The 22,503-nt window shown below is 44.9% G+C and overlaps 1 protein-coding gene across 1 annotated transcript; it reads right to left on the reverse strand.

Moving 5' to 3' along the window:
* Window positions 1-13,899: 13,899 nt before the first annotated feature.
* On the reverse strand, window positions 13,900-22,014 carry DMRT3 (doublesex and mab-3 related transcription factor 3). Its single transcript, XM_005522704.2, has 2 exons — window positions 21,576-22,014; window positions 13,900-14,864 (listed from the first exon to the last, which is right to left on the reverse strand). The coding sequence occupies exons 1-2, from the start codon at window positions 22,012-22,014 to the stop codon at window positions 13,900-13,902; spliced, it is 1,404 nt and encodes a 467-aa protein (XP_005522761.2).
* Between the last annotated feature and the right edge of the window lie 489 nt (window positions 22,015-22,503).

Here is a 22,503-nt window from a genome sequence, read left to right on the forward strand (position 1 = left end):
TCATTGTACACTATTTGAGAACTCTGTTCCATGATATACCAGAATAGTAATGAACAATAATAAATGAGAGTCCTCAGCTCTCTTCTTTGGCTGAATAGGTCTAGCTGAGTCAGAAAAGACCGCGTCTCATTTTTCCAATGTGTACTTTTGTTAGGTCAATAGAGGGACTGTTACAGAGTGGTAATGTGAGCTGGTAATGTGTGCAGGTTCTGGGGCTTTATTGTGTCCCTGCTATGTTAATTAGAATTAGGAACATGATGGATTGGCAACACATGTATTTTCTGAGTCTTAAACCAACCCTGAAAGTTTAGCACTCCATTAGTTACACATCACAGGAACCCAGGGATGTTTACTTTAAAAAGTATCACTTACAAGAATGAAACACTCCAATTCATTCCTGATAGGGGCTGTGGGGAACACCCGCCCAAGATTCAGGTTCTGCAGGACAATGTGCCAGCCCTGTCCACGGTCACCCTGGGAATCCCACATCAAAACTTTCTCTGAAGCATCTCCTGAGGGAGAAGCACCAGCCTGGACAAGCAGATGTTTTCTCTCCACAGCTTATCTGGTAGAGAAGATGGAAGCTGGGAGTTTGGTGAGAGGTGTGTCAGACACATCTCTCAGTGCAATTTCTCCACAGAAGAGAAATCAGAGGAATAGACAGGGTTGTTGCCTTCCCCCGGCCATTCCACTCTCTCCCCAAGAAATGCTACTATACCAACATACCTGCCAGCAAGGGAATTTTCCTCTCTGCAATCTGGAGGTGCAAATCAGCACTGAGGGGACAAAATTCCAAAAGACCTTCTTAAACAGCCAAGGAGAAATGGTAGCAAGAGATGCTGAATATAATTTTTCCATAGCCAAATCCAACAAAGTAATCCTTCCATGCACCAAATAACATAAAACCCTCAGCTCTGCTCTGTGATATGATCTGCCTCCCTGGAAAAATTCTGTGAAGTCTCCCATCCTTCAGTGGTATGGGAGAAGGTTACTTGTCCCAGATGATTTTTCCAGAGAAGCACTGGTATCACCAGAAGACAACAGCAGCTCTATTTCCTCTTTTCATTAAATCTTTCTTTCTCATTAACTGGCAATCTCTGGAGTCTCAGCTGTCTTCCTTGCACAGGGCTTTATTCCCCATATCAATCTCTCTCACCTCAAACCTGGACTGGCAGGCTAATATTTGTTTTCTTACTATGAATATTAAAAATTCCACCACAGAAATCTGCAAGTATGGCAACGTCAAACAAAACAACAACAACAAAAAAAAAAAAAAAAAAAAAAACACCAAAAAAAAAAACAAAAAACCCCCCAAAAACCCCCAAAACCCAAAAAAAGAAGAAACAATGCCACAAAACCTTCACCTTCTAGCAAATCAGTCAGTAGCCACCAATTTTGTAGCCATTCTGTAGTGCTGATCTTGGCAAATGTCCTAAAACAACTTTGTGTTCTGAATGTATGCATGGGATTACCCTTCATTATCCCAGTTACGGTGGATAGTAATTAAAAATTAGCAGAGTGGGCTCTGGTAGAGTAATGGACCTGAGGCTGGCCTGATATTTCTCACTGGTCTTTCAGCATGGCTGATGGCATCTAGAAACCAATGACTTGTGCAAGCAAGCCTTCAAATAGTAGTAGCTGTAGTTTTAATGATCTGAGTTGGCTTTGTGTGTTAAAGCATGTGTTGCAAACCCCAGGAGTGTGAACCCGAGTGGATCATTGCAATCAGAGAAGAAGCATCAAAATCACTTCTAGATTGTCATCAAACTATTTTCACTCTACAGACTGTGACTTTATAGTCAGTTATGTCTGTGTAATGTGACAGAGACAATTTAAGTTAAATATTCATATGCATGAATTGGATTTGATTATGTCTTCCCAGCCACATAATCTTATCTGTAGACAAAACCACTTTCTCCTACATTCAGCTGTTTATAGGCTAGAATATGTGGCCTAGTGAGGCCAGCACATTTGCAATTACCATGTGAAACTGGCAGGGTCTTGGTGATCTTGCCATACTGGCAGTCAAAAATGAAAGTTACTTTAACTTGAAAGCTAAAGGTAGCCACTCTGTATCTTGGTGGATGCAAAAACATACTCAATATATTATTTTGACCAGTTTTTGGTGCAACCAAACACTAAGAACTTCCGTGATTTTATTTTTTTTAAATGAATAAAAGAAGTGCTGGCAGTGCTGCTGTCAACAACTACAAAGCTAAGAGTCAATCCAAGTAATCAAAAAACAACATCATCTAAAGAGATATTTTTCAGGTCTGTGTCACATCCTACAGTATACAGTATGCCATCACAGCTTGTCTACCACTCAGCTGTCAAACTATGTCAGCATCTGAGCGATAAATAACATGCCCAGGACAAGCCAGATGTGCTGGTATAAATGACCAATTCATTATTGTTACAGAGAAGCCAGATCACCATGTGGCAAGGCACATGAGCACTGCAGATCACTTTGCCACCTTTTAGTACATAAGAATCATCAAATTCAGGAGTACAACGATCACCTCTCACAGCTTGCTCTCAGCAAGCAATTCTTGCAAGCGGGCAAATAATCCTTCAGCCCTTTAATATGAGGAGTGCAAACTTAATAACTTGCAATCTGCATTGAACCTTGCACACTGCAATCCTAAAACTTTACAGCAGCCTCTAAGCAATGCCAAAACACAAGCAGGCCAAGTCAAATCATAATCCTTTGCAGGATGTTGTGCTCTGCAGTCATTTCCTGCTTCTCACATGTGAAGGTAACAGACACAGATAAAGAGGCTGAAATGGGCTTTATGGTTTGGCACATCTCTAATAAAAAAAGAGCCTTGATCATATGAAGAAAGGGACAGTTCTGGGATATAAATACTGCAGCACTTCAGAACTTGCTGTGGCAGGGAGAACATCTGTTTATTACATTTTCCAGTGTTTTATTTTCAGTTGTCCATGACAAAAAATCAGAACTTTTACCAGGGCAACCACACTCAGTCATAAACACAGCACTATCCTTTTGAGGTATACCTTGAGCATTATAAAGCAACAGCTTTATTATAGGCAAGTCACAGAGAGTCAGAAATAAGGGCACAGGAAAGACAGCTTGAGAACAGGCCACATTTTATGAAGAAAGTACTTTAGTCACAGGTAATGGGACTTATTTTGTGTGAACACAGGTACTTTAGACAGCATGAAAGAGAATTATGATAAATGTTTCTTGTGGTAAAACAATCTACACCAGAGTTCTCCACAAAATCCCTACAATAATATTAACCTACTGACACTCATCTCAAGGAATGAATTTTGGTAACATAAACTTTACTCAGTGTTGTGCATTAGCTCAATATCACTACTGAGCAAGAAAGAGGATGTGTTCCAAAAATGCTATTCTTAATGTGAAAATCAGAAAACACCACACTCAGCAGTGCAGTCCATAAGGAAATCCACTTGAGGCCACATCCAAGGTATTAACTATCCTTGGTTTAGTCTTCATTTTATGGGCACCATTGAAAAGTGTTACATAGTGAACTCACTTCACTGTAATGAAATGCTCTGTTATTAAATATACCCTTCATGGGTCTCTGGGTCAGCCAAAGACCTTAAAATGGTGCAAACATAAAGCAAAGCAGTCGTCAAGTAAAATGAACATCCTGCTCAAAACAAACCAGACCAAGGTATCTCTATGAAGAAAAAACACTAGCTGACTCTACTGAGAAGGAGCCAAATACGAATTTGGAAAATAAATCTATTTACACAACTATTTTTCAAAATCTTGCACATTGGAGACAAGTAACTTGCTTCTCCACAGAAACTGTCTCACAAAACACTTGTGGCCTGAGCATCCACACAAAAATACATTTACAAGTGCAGTGGGGCACTGTGTCTGTGTACTGCCTATTTCCTAAGAATAAAGCACAAGACCCGGAGCAAATAAGGTGAAAATTACTTGACAGTACTGCTATCTCTCCCAACACTAAAGATTTGTTAAAGTACATGATACTAATTGTGTCAATGGAAGGAAAATATCCCAATGCATATTCTTCCCATATTGCAGGAGTGCTACTGAACTGGCTGGATCTTTTTTGTTTTCTTCCAGCGTCTGAAGTTACAACAGGTATTAGCAGAAAAGTAGAAGCAATGGGAAATCCCTATGCTGTTGAAGTGGAGAGCTTAGCTGGAGTGAGATGAAACAGAAATGCTGGTGACCTGAAGTTTTCACAGCTCCCTGCCTCCTGACAGGCCAATCCCTACATTTATTCCAGACACAGAGATAGTTAAAAGTACAGCAATTCAAACCCACACGACCTGTCCCTCATTCAGATTTGAGACCTTAGCACTGTCAAATAGCAAGGCAGTTAGGATATTTTTATGGTGAACAGGATGAAATTCAAGCCTATCAGGAGGACTACTTCATAGGCAGGACATAATAGGGACTGTTTGGCTTGAAGAGAAAGATAGCCTAGGAAACTCTCGCTTCCAGCAGATACACAAGGCATTACCACAGGCACTTTATTTTGACTACAAAATGTTTTTCGTTTGAGAATGTGAAACAAACTTCTGCATCTGGCATTAGTCCTACTTTCCAGGCAGACTTACAGTTCATATTCTGATACAGCACACTGAAATAATCTAGTATGGACTGTAACCAAGAGAGATCAAGATAATAAGCAGCAAAAGAGAGGCTTGAGATGTCCAAGACAAAGGTAACTGGGAAAAGGTTTACATCTTCATATCAAAAAGCAGCTAGCAGCCAGCAGTCCAGCACAGACAACCTCAGTTGAAAAGACATACATATCATCCACATATAGATTGACATTGCCAGACATCTCTGGACTGACCAGACACTCATTAACTTTTATCCCATTGACATCATTTCATTGCGCAGTGGCAAGAAAAATGTAAACTTTTGGTTACACACTGAGGAAAAGAATAAGTCTCTAGATTGATAAAGGTGAAAGGCAATATCAAATACCTTGAAATGCTGATACACTAGATGAACCAAAGGTTTATCATATGGCTTTGTCCTAGTTTCAGCTGGGGTAGAGTTAATTTTCTTCTCAGAAGCTGGTACAGTGCTCTGGTTTGGATTTAGTAGAAGGATAATGATAACATACTGATGTTTTAGTCATTGCTCAGGAGTGTTTAGCGTTAAGTAAGGGACTTTTCAGATTCCTATGCTCTGCCAGCGAGCAGGGACACAAGAATATGGGGGGGGAGCATAGCTGGGACAGATGACCCAAACAGGCCAAGGGGATATTCCGTACCACATAACAACTTCATGCTCATTATATAAATGGGGGTAATTGTCCAGGAGGAGCTGATCACTGCTGGGGTACAGGTTGGATATTGGTCAGTAGGTAATGAGCAACTGTACCATGCATTTCTGTTTCTCCTCAGTTTTATTCCTCTCTCCCCCTGCCCTTTTTATTACAAGTGTTATTATTGTTTTTACCATCATTGTTAGCAGTGATAGTATTTTAGTTTACTTTAGTTTAGTTTAGTTTAGTTTAGTTTAGTTTAGTTTTGTTTTGTTTGAATTTTTGAGCTGTTCTTATCTTGATACTTAAGGTTTCCTTTTTTATCCAGTTCTCCATCCTATCTGGGGTCTGTGGGCTGAGCAAGTGCCTTAACTGCTTACTGCTTAATGCTATGAACTGACTGCTGCATTAAACCACAACAAACTTCCTGAAGCATTCCCTCTTTATTTGTTGGGCTGCTTCCACAGTCAAATAGGATAATAGAAATACCTTTGACATCTTTGACCTTTTGTGAGAGAGAACTTCAGGGAGGAGCTGTTTGTATGCATGCATACACATGCCAGGTGTATGGGAACTTCCTGGCTCTCCCACTGCGCTGTGGGAGCTCCATGCTGCCTGGGAGTAGGCAGAGGCTGCAGTGAAGCTGATGCCTGCCGTGGTGCCTACCTCTTTTCTTCAGGTTTGGAAAAAGTAGGTCCTAGGGAGCAGGAGTCCTGGTGACATCCGCCCTGCCACCCACTCCTTGCCACACTGAGCTGACTCCCAAAGCAAACAGCAAACCAAGCCCTGGAAAAGCTGCCAGAGCCACGCAGAATTAGGGAGGGAACAGACCCATTCTTCTTCATTATAACATCATCTGGCCATAACCTAACTCAGCCACATCATCACCCAGCCACAGCGTCATCATCTGGCCAAACATCATCATCACCCAGCCACAACAACGTCATCCAGCCACAAAGTCACCTGGCTGTAATGTCACACAGCGGTGGCTCTGTTCCTGGCCGGGTGGGCGCCCCTCGGGGGTCCCAGCCAGGGTCCTTGCTGTCACTAGGTGGGGCCATCGGCTGGAGGGAGGAGGGCCAGTCTCAGAGCCGAGCTCTCTTCTCCTCACGTCCCAAATTAATTACCTCTCCTTAGCCCTTACAAATCTACACGGTATTTGACTGAAATACAGCCAGACTGCCTTATTTTATGTGAAGACAAGGCCATGCTTTTGATGTCCAGGTCACATTGTGCAAGACAGCATTTACTTGAGATATTTGTTTTAATAATATATGTTACATGGTCTGAGTAATGTATGTTACAGTCATTTGCAACTGACGTTTTCCTCCTCTAATCTCAACTCAGGGATGAATTCAAACACAGTTGCAATTCTAGACATTTGGAAGGGAAAAATATAACCTACTTCCCGAGGAACTCTCAAATATCTTGCACACATAGTTCACATTTTTGCCTGAACTTGTACTTTTCCAGTTAAGGAGAAGGGAACTGTGGGCTGAATCACTGCAGTCATCAGTTCTTCACCATCAGTGATTATTTAGGGTGCTGGTGAAATAAAAAGGCCATTTGAGTTCTTTCAGGCAGCAATTTAATCCTCTGCAGGGAAATTAAAACCAAGTCACAGTAACCAACTGATCTGCATTTTCAGGCCTCAGAAAGTGTGCAAAAACACTGGAGCTGCAAAGGAGGTGGGGAGCCACTACAAGCAGGATGGATTGTACTGCCTCTCACCAGACCCGCCACCACAGTTACTTCTCCTATTTGCAGAACAAGAGAACGGCAGAAAAAATTATAAACTGTAAAAACAACAGACACCAGTGATGACCAAATCAGGAGATATATGAATGCCAAACCATAATTCAACAAAGCAGGGTGTTTGCTTCAGTTTTTCTATGTCAGAAAACAATCTGTTCACCTCAGAATTAGTCATAGCTTTTCACATACTTGCACCACGCAAGTCTGCTAAAACCACATGCAGTGAACTTTCCTGGGAGAGGAGGGAGGCTTGAGCACAGCACAGGGACACCAGCTCCTTCCATCCCCCGTCTCTGGTATAGATCACTCTGTTCCCTTTTCAAGGCAACAGCAATGTGGGCATAAACTCTGATAGCTCAGGCTTGGGCCTGGGAAAGACCCACTCGTCAGAAGACATTGAAGGTCAGACAAATCCTTTCCTTCTCTCCCTCCTCATGTGTTTCAAAGTTCTGCAAAGCAACCCCAAATCCAGCCCAATTCCCACTTGTTTACAAGGGCTGTACCAATTGATGCCTGTACTGTGTTCACCAACATAGGTGAGAACAGTCAAGGGAGATACATGGGGGTAAGTTAAACTAATGTGCTCTTCCCATTGGAGCCTTAGAAACTTACCACTTTAGTTTTGTAAAATTTTTGGAAGAAATAAAATATAAATTAACTTCTCCCTCACACCATCCTTTTCCTGAAAATTAATTATTAGGCAATGGAGATAAAAGAAGAAAAATACATGTGGCCAAATGTTCCTTTTGTTTATATCTCTGCAGATCATTAGGAAAAAAAAAAATTACAGGAGAAAAAACAAGGAAGAAAATTCATTACTTATTCATAGCTGAACATAACTGTACTAGTGACTAAGTCACATGGTCTGAAATGTAATAGCTGGGCTGTGAGTTGGGTTAAATCTGTGAAGGGTATTCAAGTCTCACGAATGGGGTTTGGAGTAAGGATGGAGCCATGTAGAATAATTTTCTGTAGTTTAGGAAAGTTTCTAGCTGTGCAATGTGAACAGCTGCAAGCACTGTTCAGGAACCTGTTCCTAGTGAGTCAAGATATTAATATGCAGAGGCAGAGAAACATAAATTTTTACCACAGTTCTCCCTCAGGTACAACGGCCTGTGAGGATTTTTTCTTCATCCCTTGTCACATGAGTCATTCAGCTCTTATAAGTGATAAAATGATAAAAAAATCTAGATTTGACAAGTAGCACAGAAGTATTTCTGAGTCTTTCAATGTCTCCTTTATGTTTTTCTGTGTATGGTGAATTTTATCTCTCACTCTTCCCGGTTTATACTCGCCATGGCAAGAAGGAATGTCAGCAATGTGCAGAGGGACTAGGCTCTAAAGAAGGATGTTTCCAAAACTGGGTTTGAGCTTTGCTGCATGCAACAAAGCAGGAAAGCTTCTATCAGTTACCACAAACACCTTCACAGTCACACTGCTGCCACACTACTCACTTCACACTGCCTTTCTCCTATTGATGTGTGCCCACTCCTGAGGGGCTGCAGCCCCCAAGCTGAGATCAAACTGCTGGCCTAAGTGCCAGGGTGTGCTCACCCTCCCCAGAGAGAGGAGGGGGAGACCAGCTCCTCCTGAGCCTGCACACCTCTCTGAGCTACACATGTCCTGGAAGAATTAATAGATTTCATTGTGTCTCAAATTCTGCTTTCTCACTTTTCCTCAACTGTTTGCTGATTCACTGCCTCTAGGGAAAAAGAAAAAAAAAAAAAAGGGCAATTAGTACAATTTTGTCACAAGATTTCTGTTTTTATCTAGGTGTTACACAGGAGAAAGTTGGAATGTATGAAGTCCATAAACTCGAACAAGGAAGAAGGAAAGAACTCAAACAGTGTTTACTTTTGAGTTACAACTTTTAGCCGTTTTATGACAGTTGTTTGCTCAGGACTATCTAAGAATAATCCTGAGGTTTTCAGGAGAATTCTTGCTGAAGGCAGTGGCAGGTCAGACATTGAAAAGTTATAGACTCTCACAGAGGAAAAATCAGAAAGAGAATCTTACCATACATGATCTAGTAAACACTATTCTACTCTCTTATCTACAGAACACATAAATTCTTTAAGAATTTTCAGTTAAAACAATTAAACCCTTATAGCAGTTATCTTTATCTCATAGGGAGGGAAAATTCTTCCTCAGGTTATAGGGCAGAGCAAGGATGTAACCTTGCTAAAGTTTCTCCTATCTATCTCTCAGCTTAATCTCCTGCTGCAAAGAGATAAAGTAGCAAACCACACTCTTAAGGCGCTGTAAATATTTTCTTCCTGTCGCAGCTTCAGGAGACCACTGTCTCTGGCAGCAGGCCTCTTTAAAGTAAATCTCGCTCTGTAGGGGCCAAACCTTTCTGTACATGTGATTCTCTGTATCCATCCTCAGCATGATCTGCTTCCTGGGGGTGATCTAAGGGCTGGATTCTCCACTTTAGGTCAGGATTTGGCCTGTGTACAGGCATGCTTAGTCAATAGCTGTGGCTATGGCTTTCAAGCACAGCTGCTAATGTGGAAATTAATGAAATTAATCTCTAGTGAGGAACACAACCATTAACCAAGATTCCTACTGTAGCATGCATGCAGCACTGAGTCATGCACAAAATCTGTTACAGAGCAGAAATGCTGCAGGGAGCACATTAACGAAACATCATTTAGGGTAAAAAGTCTTGTCTTTGTTATCCTCTGTTGGCAGACTAGTGTGAGAGTGTTAAATACCATATTAAGTTAGTTTTTTATAGGGAAGGGAGAAGAATGATGTGTCAAAGTTAAATGTCCACTAAAATTGAAGTTTAGACAGTATGCATTCAGAAATAATTTTATTTTCCAGTAATGACAATATGCAATATCACATAAGAAATGAAATTGAAGAATTGATCTTATTCTCCAAAATACAGGATAGCTTCAATATCAAAATTAACATATAAATTCAGCATAAATCTTATTTCCCCACTCATGTCTGCTGAGTAAATGCACATAAAGAATGAATCACTGAAACAGTATACTGAGAGAATCAAAGTCATTTTTCAAAGATGTCAGCACAAATGTGAGGTGAGCCTGTTCACCAAGCATATAACAAATGTTGCAGAAGTGGCCTTTCAGACCCATAAGGAGGACAAGTCAGGGACCCCCAGGAAAGCACCACACCACCAGCAAGCACAAGGCAAGGGATAGCTTGGTGCAGGACATCTCCATTGCACTGTGCTTATCCCTGCTGTCCCTCTGACTATTCCCTTATCTACAGGTATGACAGATACTGGAGAACGTGAGCATCACCTTAGGGCTCTCCATGGCATTCCTTTGAAGGAGAAATTATTATTGTTATTGTTTTCATCACTGTTGGCCTTAACCACCTTGTCACAGTTAGAGGTTAGCTCGTGGGGATTTGGCAATGTGCCTCTGGGGCAGCTGCCAACCTCTGCAGAGCCCACTGCACTGGTGTCTGGTGGGCCTGAGACCTGGACAAGCAGAGCTGTCAGCAGAGAGCTTCCTGTGGCATTTCCCAGAGAGCTGACAGTGAAATCACCTCTTGACAGGAGAAAAAGCAGTTCTGGAGCACCTAAAAGAGGCTCCTGAGAGGCTGCTCAGACACGAGCAGGAGCTCTGCAGAAGGCATGGGGGCTGAAGGTCTCTTGCTCCAAGAAAGCCACTGCTACACTAGTACCCAAAAAAAACTGAAAAAAAACACCAAAAACCCCCCCAACAACCCGTTGGACTCTGAGATCCTACAGAGACCTCACCAAGCTCAAGGCATCCTTCTTGATACTTGAATTTATATTTTTTCCCCCTCCCCTCTGGGGGGCTTCTGAGCATCAATGCTTCCAGCTTCAACACTCCTCACCCCAACGTCCTCTCCTCCTCAGCACCAAGCACTTGCTCCGGCGAGGAGATGCCCTTGTCTGCCACAAGATGGAGCAGGGAAACGCAGGTTTTGGGCGCTGCGGCGGCCCGGCAGCCGTGGGAATCGCGGGAGCATCCCGCTGCCGTCAGCCGCGGCGGCACGGCTGACACCCAGCCGGGGAATGAGCCCGGATGGCGACCGCCAGCCCTGCGGTGGCCACTGCGGGCCGGACTAGCGGCGGCACATGAACGAACAGGGCTCCAGCAGGAACGGGGCTCCTCTCCCCGCGGTTGCCCTTGCTGGCAGGGCGGCATTGGGTGGGCAGCCCCCAGCAGCACAGCCAAAGGTCTGACGAACGGCTCCCAGCATCGTGTGGGCAGAAGAAGATTCCTGCCAGCGTGCCAAGGGATGCTTAAAACTTTTATCTGGATAATACAACTGGATGAACAAAGCGATTTCTCAAAGGTGTCATTGCAGGCAAATACATATTTTTGAAAAAAAATTAATCTTCTGGATATCTAGAATATTGTGTGGTCAAACAAAAATTACTGTTCAACATGAAAATTTGCCTTTCTTATTTTGAACAGAGATATATCTGCTTTATTTAAGAAAAAAAGTATTTGTTGATTGAGTCAAAAGTTATTTTATAACATGAGAGACAAGGATTATTTTAACTTGTTTCTTCTTTCAAAAAACGGCTTGTCAAGAGATAGAATTTAAAAAATCATACCTTCAAATCTGCATTTTTCACCACAAGTGTGGTAATGGTTCATTCCACGTAACCCAAAGATCATCTTTCTTTGAAAGATGTGTCCCAATGCCAAGATGCCAAAATTCAGTTCTCTGAAAACCCACAGACCACAGAGGGTATGAGCTTTTGCAGGTATCACAGTTTGGTCTTTCTGCTGAAGATGATTCAACATCTGTAGCAAAACAAACACATAAACAAACAAGCAAAACAAACAAAAAACCTCTACTGAAATTTCATTTAAAGTACGGGGGATGCCTAAGATTTCTGCAGGAAGGAAATCTGCTCCAAACTGGAGCTCCTGGGCTATCTGCTCTTATCTAGCCTTTGACAGTTTCTCTATGGTGCCAGAGCACAGCATTTCACTACCACCTGCCTTTCTGTTTGCAAGATCTGTTTCACATAGTACTTTTCTTTCTGGGTTGACTGCAAGATGGATTTGTTTACAAGAGCCATGTGAATGCAGGCAAATCTGTCAGTACACAACTGAAACCCTGCATTTAGGAAAATTCCAGATGCTTGCACATTCACACTTCCATAAGGGAATTTATTTTCTTTTCCTCCTTTCCCCTGCATTTGTCTTTGCTCTGCAGCATAACTAATAAAACACTTTTCTGAACAGGTTGGAAAGTTATGCAAGATAAAGTATCTTTCAGTTAATTTATCCCCAAAGGAAAATAAAGTCATCATTTTATTCTCCTTTTTGTGCGTGTTCAGTACCTTTAGAAAATGAAAGATTCACTGTATGCACAAGACTTACAGAACATGAAATGCCAAATGAGAATACAGGCATTCGTATCAACAATGACACCAGATAACATGCCTGATACATTTATATAACAGTTTTAAAGCCCATCTGCTTCAGAGTCCAACTTCAGGGTAGCCTCACCTTTTTTTTGAAGTGTAGGACTAATCCCCACACCTGAAAGACTGGAGAGCCATTTCATCTGCATTCAGAGGTGTGTTTTTTACAAGTCCATTGTTAAGCATATGCAGTCACTTGTGAACAGTTGAAAAAATGACACTAAAGCTTAACAAACTTCTAAGTGGACATTAAACTTAGAGGCATTCCTCATCAGAAGCAATTACTAATGTTACTCAGACACACATAAGATATGCAAGTGTAATCAATGCATGCAACCATGCAATAAATTGTTCAAACCATTACTTTTCTAGGGGAAAAGGGAAGTTGCCATTTGGCTAAAAATTATCTTAAAGAAATGCCCACTATTACATCCTATTTCCTTTTTTATTCTACTTCTACAGAACAGGAAATAAAGATGCTTCTGAAGCATTGGGAGAGCCTTTTGTTTTCTGCTTTCTGTGATTGTAGCAAGCTCTGCTTTCCTCAGCTGAGCTTGGAAATGTCTGAAGTACAAATACAAGAGACCTCAGCTTCCCTGATGACAACTTCTGCTGAATCTCAGTTGCAAGTTTCAAGTCAGGGAAGCAAAACCCAGACTTGGAAAAAGAGGTTTCCCCTGTCTGCAGCTGCTGGAGCTGGACATCTTAACCCCGGCTGAGAACTAATCAGCTCTCTATCTTCAGAATGTTATTTGCCCAGTATAAATGACATAAACCAAGATCATCATCTTAGTTTATTTTTCTAGAGTCCTTAGCATGCTACATTAACCTGACAATGCTTAATCTGGTGTTCATTTCACAATACACTTCATGCAATTCACAGCTGTAATTGGTTTTACACTGACATTACACATTTCAACCTAGCCATGGGAAAATAATAACTCTTAATAATATTTCTCTGAAAAGCGTCCAAGCTCAAATGGCACAGAAGCAGCTCATGTTAGTTGCATGTGTGTATTTTTTTTCTTCTGCCTTTTCTTTCACTGCAAGGATGATCACTGACATAAGATTATAAAGTCCTTGTTTTAGTCCATTTGCAATTGAACTATGTTTGCTTGATTTCTTATGTCCTGAGGAGTTCTCAATTATAAAACAGCATTCAAGTATTCTAGTTTAACATCCCCATTTTTCTGAGTTAAGGAACAAAGTAGACCTTGGGCTTCTGCTTCCATTATGAGTCTTCTGGAGTCCCATAATTGGTAGCCATAAAGTCTTCCTTTGCAACACACACTCAGCACTAAAGCCAGAGTATTGCTATTTGGCATTATCCAGTGAAGTGCAAGAAATTAAATAAGTTACGTCTTTATTGCTATAGTACACTACCAAGCAAAGTCACTTTTTAATACAATTGCAAGAGTTTTGTAGAGTACATGTCCCTCCTCTTAGGGGCCAGTAGTTCAGCTGCACTGTGAGTATCGCTTAGCTGTAATATGCCACGTCAGTCTAAGAAGATGTGTTGAGTATTCTTGAGTCTGAAGAATCAGACCTTTCCTCATATTCATCTTCTGTGTAAATTGGTTGCTTAGACACAATAGGACATCCATCATCAGGAATTGAGATCCTAGGATCTTCTGACGAGCGGGAAGGAAGGACAGGTGAGCTTCGGAAAACACTGGCTGAGTTGCTAGAGAAAGGACTGACATACTGTGACCGCAACTGGTACTGCTGCTGCAGTGTCATGGTGTTCCACAGGGTGACGTCGTTGGGTAGGAACGGGCTGGACTGGTTTCTTGCCAAAGTGTTCCTCAGCATCAGTGGGTAGCGTGGTGGCTGAGGGAAAGGGTGCTGCAAAGGTACAGCTAAAGGATTTGGCACAACATTACTGGAATCAGCAGAGAACCTCAGAGTGTCGGGAACCCTAAATGCCGAGCCCACAGACCACTTAGAAGATGAAATAGGATAGGAACTCAGTGTGTGTTCAAAAATATGCCCGTTGGAAGGCAAAACAAGACCATCAGATTCTGCAGACGTTCTCTCTCCACTGGCCGCTGAAGACCGACTGGACAGGAGAACCTCTACAGCACTCACCAGGTCACCACCACACCCCTTCAGGATCAACTCTAGCACAGCTGGCTTTTGGTTAGGGAAAATCTTTTTCAAGACTTCAAGTGGGGGTCTGTTTGCTTTCAAACTGAATGGTAAAGAAACTGTCCCAGAAGGACCTTCTATCAGGAGGTGGTTCTGCTCTGGATGGTACTTGGGGCTGTCTGGACGGTTCTCTGTGCTCCCACCATTTTTCTGAACTGCAAAACCAACCTCATCCACTGAAACAATTTCAGGGCTTTCAGGGTTGAAACAACTTTTGGCTTTAGTCATGTCTGGGGAACTCCTTTGGTCTGTGTCTTTGTCACTGTAGGTCTCGGCATTGTCTGCTCCACTTGCATCACCCAAGCGCTCCTCATTCATGTCTGCAAAGAGAAGTCAGAGAAGTTAACAGAAAAATGAGGCCAAAGGCTTTTACAGAGATCTGAGGATGCTGTCTTCTTAAAGTGAACAGACCAGAACTCTAAGGGGGAAAAAGTACTTTTTTTTCAGAGATCCTGCAAAAAATTAAGGTATCTTTGCAACATCCCATGAAAATAAAACTGCAAAGGGATAATGTGACCTGATCTAGACATACTCTGTCTCATTCTCCCATGTGCAAGCAAAGAAGCTGTGATCATTTTTCTGCTTCATCAAAAATGCTATATCCATCCTTTCTCACTGGTTACAAGGCAGCAACACACCACCCAAGTACAGGCTTTCTCAGAGGAACTTCAGCACTTTCACATCATAATTCCTCACTAGCACCATCTCATTGTCTGTGATCTGAAGAGGGCACTTAGGAAATGAAAATTCCCCTGCATGTCCAACAGCATTGGTAGAACCACTCCATTATGACCATAGGTTGAAGGTTTCAAAAGTCTTCAAATAAATAAATGTATTCCAGTTCTGGAACCATAAAAATTGGTTCCTCACACAGGAAGAATTGCAGCTTTTCCTCTAAACCCTTAAGCATGTCTGACACCTTGTCCCATCCAAGCACATATTCGAGAAAAGTCTGGTTTGGAGAGGACATCTGGAAGACATTTGGTCCAACATCCCCTTCAAATTTGGAACAGCCTTAGACAAAGAGCACGTTGCTCATGTCCCTGCTTAGCTGAGTTTTAAATAACTTCGGGGATGAGGACCCCACAGCCTCTCTTAGCAATTGTTCCAGGTATCTTGCTTTCTGTGTGCTAAACTAAGAAGGTTGAGAGCTGAGTATGGAGCTGAAAACAAGGCCATCGACCATGCTGTCTCCAGATGGACACCCAAAACTCTTTGGTAATGCCTGACCAAAGTACAAAACCCTTTGAAATACGACTGCTTGTCAGCAAGAAGAAGGGAAGGGAGCTTGCTTATGCAAAAGGAGGTCAATAGACTTGCTTGAGATTGTTCATTGTCATTTCCCAAGAATACAGCTCTGCTGCCTTTCCTCCTTGAGCACAATGGTCATATTCTTGGGAGGCTTCTATGCATGGGGGGAAGATTGCTGTCCAAACTGCGGCTAACAGAGTCTACTTTAACTGCACAGGGTAGTGCTTTTGAACACACAAATGGGATGGACTGTCTGCAAAAACCAATGCAACTGTTTGCTTTGTGTTCCAAGCCCCTGACAAACATCCCAACTAGATAAGGTAGCTGTAATAAGCAAGCAAAGGTTCCTAAAATGTGCTGATGATCCCACATGCCAAACTGAGAAGGAACCAGTTAGAGTTGTGCAAGCACCTGAGCCTCACTGCTCACTATCTCCTGCCTTCCTCTCACTGCAGGAACAGGCAGAGCATCTTCACAACAGTTAGTGGGCTAAGTTTAACATTTAACAGATCAGCATGAAAAAAAAAATTAAATTTATCCACTAGAGAGAAAGAAGTCAGGGTCTGAGCAAGCCTGAGCTGAGCGAGAAGCTGCTATGCTCACCACAGTGGGAGCTATAAGCAAAAGAAGAGATCCTGGCAGAGCACAGCCTGACAGTGTGAGCATGGCAAAGGAAGGTTCTCCTCATGAGAACGGCTGTAACTGGCAGAAACGATGGGCCATCCTACAGAGATGTGGGATGCTGCTCATTTGGGCTGTGAAAGGTAAGTGTGTAGCTAAGGAATGCAGATGCTTTTACAAAGACCTCACTCCATTTAGCAGTTTTGGGAACTGGTTTTTACACTGATTATGCTGCCTTTCTTGTGTGAACAGAGTTCCAGATTCCATATAGAATATATAGAATATATATGTTCTATATGCATGTTCTGTATTACAGAGAAGGCCATGTATGTTTCCTCTTTCTCATACGCTCAGTACATCAATCTTGCTTTAGCAGCCAAAACAGAATGCAGAATTGTTTGCTGATAGCAAACTGGCACATGTATCCTTTTGAGGAGGTGCCAAGACATTGACATGGCTCATCCATTATTGAGAAAACGTAAGACTAACACTACCTTTCCTTTCTAACCCCTCCACTAGCATTTATTACAAATCATGGTGAATGGATTTTTTATAAATTCAAGGCTTAGCGGGCAGTCTGAGGACATACAACTATCTTGTCCCTGTCTTGACAGAGTTAGAGAGGCTATTTAAGGAAGATGATAGCCCTAATTTTCACATAAATAGGTGACCAATATTACCAGACTGAAAGCAAGGAGAACATACTTCCTCATGCTCACTTTTGCAGTGTATTTTCATGGGATGAAAACAAGTACCACTGTGGAGAAAATGTATTTTAAAAAAAAAACACAAGCAAACTAACAGACACCTTCAGATGACTTAACATACCTCGAATATATTCCCTGATCCTTACAAAACATTATTTTCATATTATTTCAGATTTGCTTAATTTTCTGTACCCTTAAAAATATCCTTATGAGGCTCGCCTAAAAATTTTTCTTCAAATTCTGAAAACTTGTCTCACTGAATTTTGCACCTTTATCATCAGGAGACTGCAGAGCTGCTCTTGCTCTTAGCTTCTGCACAGTGGTAGTCTCATACAGCACAGGTCATAGCGAAGCATCTCACTGGGCTGTTACACTCACAGGGACAGACCCGGAAAATGAGATTTCGATTATTTAAATCGAAGTGGTGTTATTAACAACACATGGATAATTACCCTCTGGTGGCTACCACTGAGTGTGGAGGCTGCTGTATTTTTCCCTCTGCCTTTTTGAGAGCATTTCTGGCTGCCGGTGTCAGGCGGCTCCACGCCCGGGCTGGGCGCGGTGCGCGGTGTCACAGCCCGGGGCTGTCGCACGGCAGCTGGCCACTCACCTGGCCGACCCTCGGGGCTTCCGTCTGCTGGGCTGTGTTTTAACTACTTTAAACATCCCTTTGCCCGCCACGCTGAGGGCTCGGGGAGGACCAGGTGTGCTCCGGGGACTGTCCCCAACCCTTCGTTGGAACCGCCGCGACCGGGATTTTCGTTTGTTTAAGACTGGCATAAAATAGCCATCGTCAAATACACAAAAATTTGTGAAGATACATTGTAAATATCCCTTTATGCACACTGAATTGTAGGAATATTGCATGCATGTATAAATTGCAAATGTTTGTATTTTCAGGTACAAAAATAATTCTGTATTTAGAACGTACCAGCTACTGTTCGTCATCAAAGATTTTTCTCTTTTTATAATTCGTAAGTTTCACATGAGGATATTTTAGGCTTTAAGAACGAAATATCGTCATCAGACATTTTTTACATTTGTGGGGGTTTGGGTGTTGTATTTTGCTCTGTGTGAGCTGAGGTTTTTTCCTGTATTTCTGGTGGTGGTGTGTTTCTGGTGAGGAGGGGTGTGTGCTTGTTTTGTCTTCCTGTGGGATTCTGATTTTGGTTTTGGGAGGGTTGTTTCTTTGTCTGGCTCTGGGGTTGGGTTTTCTTGGTTTGGGCTTTTTTGGGGGGGAGGGAGATTATTTTTGTGTATGTGTGGGTGGGGGGGTGGTGTTTGTGTGTTGGGTTTTTTTCCCCCCACCAACACCTTCTATTTCAAATTGCCTGCATTTAAGTGTCCAGTTTGTGATTCCTGGGAAGATTAAGGAAACTATTTTCCTATGGATATAAAAGACGGGGAGTATTCATCAATTAATACGCATGCAGACACACATACCAACCCAAATCAGAGCGCCGTGAAAATACAGACACACATAAAATAGGACAGTGGGAGAACAGTATATGCATTTACAGTAAAATACAAATTAATAAATAAAGCTGATACGAATTTAGCACAATATTTACCCCAATTCTTCTTTACTATCTATACGTTAATAATCATGAGTCAGATGTTGTAAAGGGGCCAAATAAAAGTAAAATAGGTAAGAGGGAAAAGCTGTTCTCAAGTTAATAACTTGTCTGGAAAACTTGGTCTAATATTTTGGAACCAAATTTGCTTTGTCGGTATACCCACTGCTGACTCCCTGTTAAAGAAGCTTGTTCTTTGATTGTTAGGACAGCTCTTTTGGGAACACAGATTTTCTTGTATCTCAAAAGTACCTGCTGTTTTCCTTAGTTGTATTATTAGGAAAAACTGATACCAGAATTAGCATAACTGCACAACAAGCTAAGGTTATGTTTTTGGTGGGGGCTTTTTTGTTTGCTTTGGGTGAATTTTTTGGTTGGTGGTGATTGTTCTACTCTTGCTGTCTCTTTGGAGGTGTGGGGTGCTCATTAGGCTTGATTTGGGTTGTTGGGATTTTGTTTTGGTTTTAATTACTTCAGACTTTCTTCCTTATATACGATGATCTAAATACTCTGTAAGAGACTAATCACTGCTCTCAAATTAACACAGAAACAGCTGTGCTGCATTAAGAACCTGGCTCTGAAAATATCAGATGACGAATATAGCATTGTATTGTTTACAAGTCTTGAGAACCACTACTAAGAAATGTAACACACACTCATGTGGGCAAGGAAAGTTCAGGAGCATGGTATGAGGAACAGGAATCATTCCAAATTAGCAGAAGCAGATGCAATAGAGGGAGTTTCAGAACTTCGCAACTGTCCCACCGAAATGGCCAATTGTAGCAGGAATAAAAGCAAACAGATCTGATTTTACCATATATCGGGAAATATCCCTTTGGAAGTGAAAAAAATTTTCACGAGAATAACATCCTCAGGGAGGAAGAGGTTGTGTGTGTGTTTTAGAAACTGGGTGGACAGGAGGTTGGTTCATCCTCTATTTTTACAGCGATTTTAAATCAGTTAATGGAAGGAGTGGAAAAAGAAAACCCTGCCGCTCAGAGCATGCAGTATATAGTTGGAAATAAGCAAGTTGTACTGTTAAACAGTGTCAGATGGAAAGTGACAGGAGGAACCTCCGATGAGACCGTTTTCCTCTTTGCTCTCATGCATCCTCGTGTTCATAAAAGGTGGGGGGAAAAAACTCGTCTGTGACGATCAGGGACCGGGGACCATGCTGGTGAGGTATGCATAACCAGAAAGACTCCCTGGTGGTCCCGGGGAACCCCGGTCCCCACGGCCCGGCCTCAGCACGGTGGGCAGGGGGGCAGGCGCAGCACTGAGAGCTTTGATTCATGAAGATCTCCGTTATGTTTTGTTGTTTGTTTGTTTGTTTTTTCGCTCCGTAAAGCTGTTATCAGAAAGTGCTGACTGGCTGGCAAGGAAGAATTTCTCATCAATACACTTTGATTGTATTTTGCAAACAAAATGCCTGCTGCTGGGTAACATTTCACTTGAGCCTGACCTTCCCCAAAAGTTATTGCTATCAGATTCGATTTACACTCTCCTCCCGTGATTACTGTAATCTTTTAAACTGGGAAGTTCATACATCAGGGTGAAGGAAAGTTGAGCGTGCAAGCTAATATCGTTCCTGTGCGACAGATTTATATCGTGCTGGCGGACGGGAACTTTCATTTTCTCGAAGCAAGACGGGTTTTTCCCCTTCTCTCCCCATCTCCTCGGCCTTACTCCCAGCCACCTCCACGCAGGGAGGAGGTCCCGGCCAAGCCGTGTGTGCAGAGTGGAGAGCATCCGCATCGGCGGGAGGCTGCGGACAGGGGGAAATTTGGGGAAAGACCCCCATACCCGGCCCTGGGGAGCGGCCGGCGGAACCGGGCCGCGATGCGGGGAACGGGGCTGCCGGAGGGCAGGCAGGTGGTGCCAAGGGCCGGAAAATGGGAAGCGGGTCGCAAAACCACCGGCATCCCGGCCACAGTGTCGGACTCAGCCCTGCCACCGCCTCGGGCCCGGGGTGTGTCTGCTCCGGTGCTGGAGGAGCAGAGCCACATGCTGGGACCCTGGTGGACGCCTCCGTGGCCGGACGGGCTCCATGGCGCACACGGGACCGGGGGGCGGGAGCCCAAGGTTTGCCATTCCCGTCACGGGGCACCGCGTAAGATTTTGTCACAACTTGTCAGCGGAGCGCACTGGGCTGGCAGTGGCCTGCCTGCCGAACATCCCTGTCGCGAACGACTGTCAGCTCCCGCTCAGACAATGAACGGAACGCGACAGCGCTAGTTTTGCTTCCAGAAACGTGTATTACCGACAGGTCGCACTCACAAGGTGCCCATTGCAGGCGGTTTCAGCACCCCCGATCTGTCGCAAGCCGCCCCGGACGCGACCCGAAGGGACAGGGCTGCGCAGGAGCCCCGCTCATCCCCTGGCACCATCCCGCTCTTCCGGCTCCTGGCGCCGCTTTTGGTCCGAGTGTGCAGATCTTGTCCTGGACGAGGTCCCGCAGCCCGATGCCCGGGGTGCGGAAAGCCAGACAGCGACTGCAGCCCGGGAGCAGAACCGGGAGCAGCAGAAAGACATGCTGCTGTGATCCACACGGGATGCAGCCCGTTCCCGGCCGAGTTGGGGAACAGGCCCAGAAGCGGCACGTCGGGGAGCCAGTTGGCAGCGGCGACGCTCGCCTGCACTGGTGTCGGTGGACGCGATTCTGGCTGGGGAACGGGCCGGTCACTGTGAGGCTCCACGCTTTATAAGAGCGGTAAAGTGCACCCGACGGAACTCCTGTCCTTTCCCACGGAGCCCGTCGGGAGAAAGGGAAAGCCTTCGCCTTTACTCGTTCCGGCCCCTTTCCCCAGAACCGACAGCCGCGATTCCAGCCCTCCCTTTCCCTCCTGCCCCGGTAGCGCGGTGCCCGGCCCGGCCTCACCTGCCTTTGGGAGCGGCCCCGGGAGCGTGGGCGGTGGCTCGGCGGCCCAGCGGAGGGCGGCGGCGGCGGCCAGCTCGGCGGGGGTCCGCGGCGGCGCGGCGCAGGGCGACGGCCCCGGCGGCGGCGTGGGGGGCTCGGCGTTGCCCGGCGGCCCGGGGAGGGAGCGCAGGGAGTCCGGGAGGAGGCCCTCCAGGCTTCCGTTGGCCTGCTGCCGGCGGAGCGCCACCTGCGCGGCCATCACCCGCTGCCTCTCGATGATGAGGATGCACTTCTCGCAGGTGCAGTCCTTGAAGCGGCAGTAGCGCTTGTGGCCCTTCAGCCAGGACAGCACGCCGTGGTTGCGGCACCGGGCGCACTTCGGAGTCCGCTGCAGCGGAGCCCGCGGTGGCTGGGACACCGGGCCGCCCATGTAGAGGTACGGGGAGCCATAGCCGTTCATGCCCGCGGGAGGAGCCCAGCCGGCTCCGGGGCGGAGAAGGCCTCAACGAGGGCGGGCGGAGGCCGGGGCGATGGAGAAGAGGAGGTGGGCGGCTCTGCCCGCGGGCTCTGCGGGGGGCGCGGCTCCGACCCCAGGCCGGCGGGGAGAGGCACCGCCCCCCGCGGTAGCACCGGCGGGCAGAGCGCTGCCGCCGGCCGGAGCGACACTGCTGCTGCCCGAGCCGCCCCGCTGAGCCCAGAGCCCCTCAGCCCGCCCCCGCCCCCCGCCCGCCCCCACCGCCACCCTCCTTCCCCGGCGCCGACAGGGGAATGGAGGGAGAGAAAGATAGAGGAAGAGAGGGAGGGAGGAAGGGAGGGAGGGAAGCGGGGGGAGGTGGGGGGGCCTCCGCCCCGCCGTCGGGGCGGCGGTGATGCCCGTGCCGTGCCGAAGGGGTTCGTCCCCGAGCGGATCGGGACCGCGGCTGTTGTCACCTAGCCCCGGCCCTTCACG

Source organism: Pseudopodoces humilis, chromosome 4 (genome assembly GCF_049639895.1).
Source record: "Pseudopodoces humilis isolate 2021_Gansu_Grassland_sample_001 chromosome 4, ASM4963989v1, whole genome shotgun sequence".
NCBI classification, from domain to species: Eukaryota; Metazoa; Chordata; class Aves; order Passeriformes; family Paridae; genus Pseudopodoces; species Pseudopodoces humilis.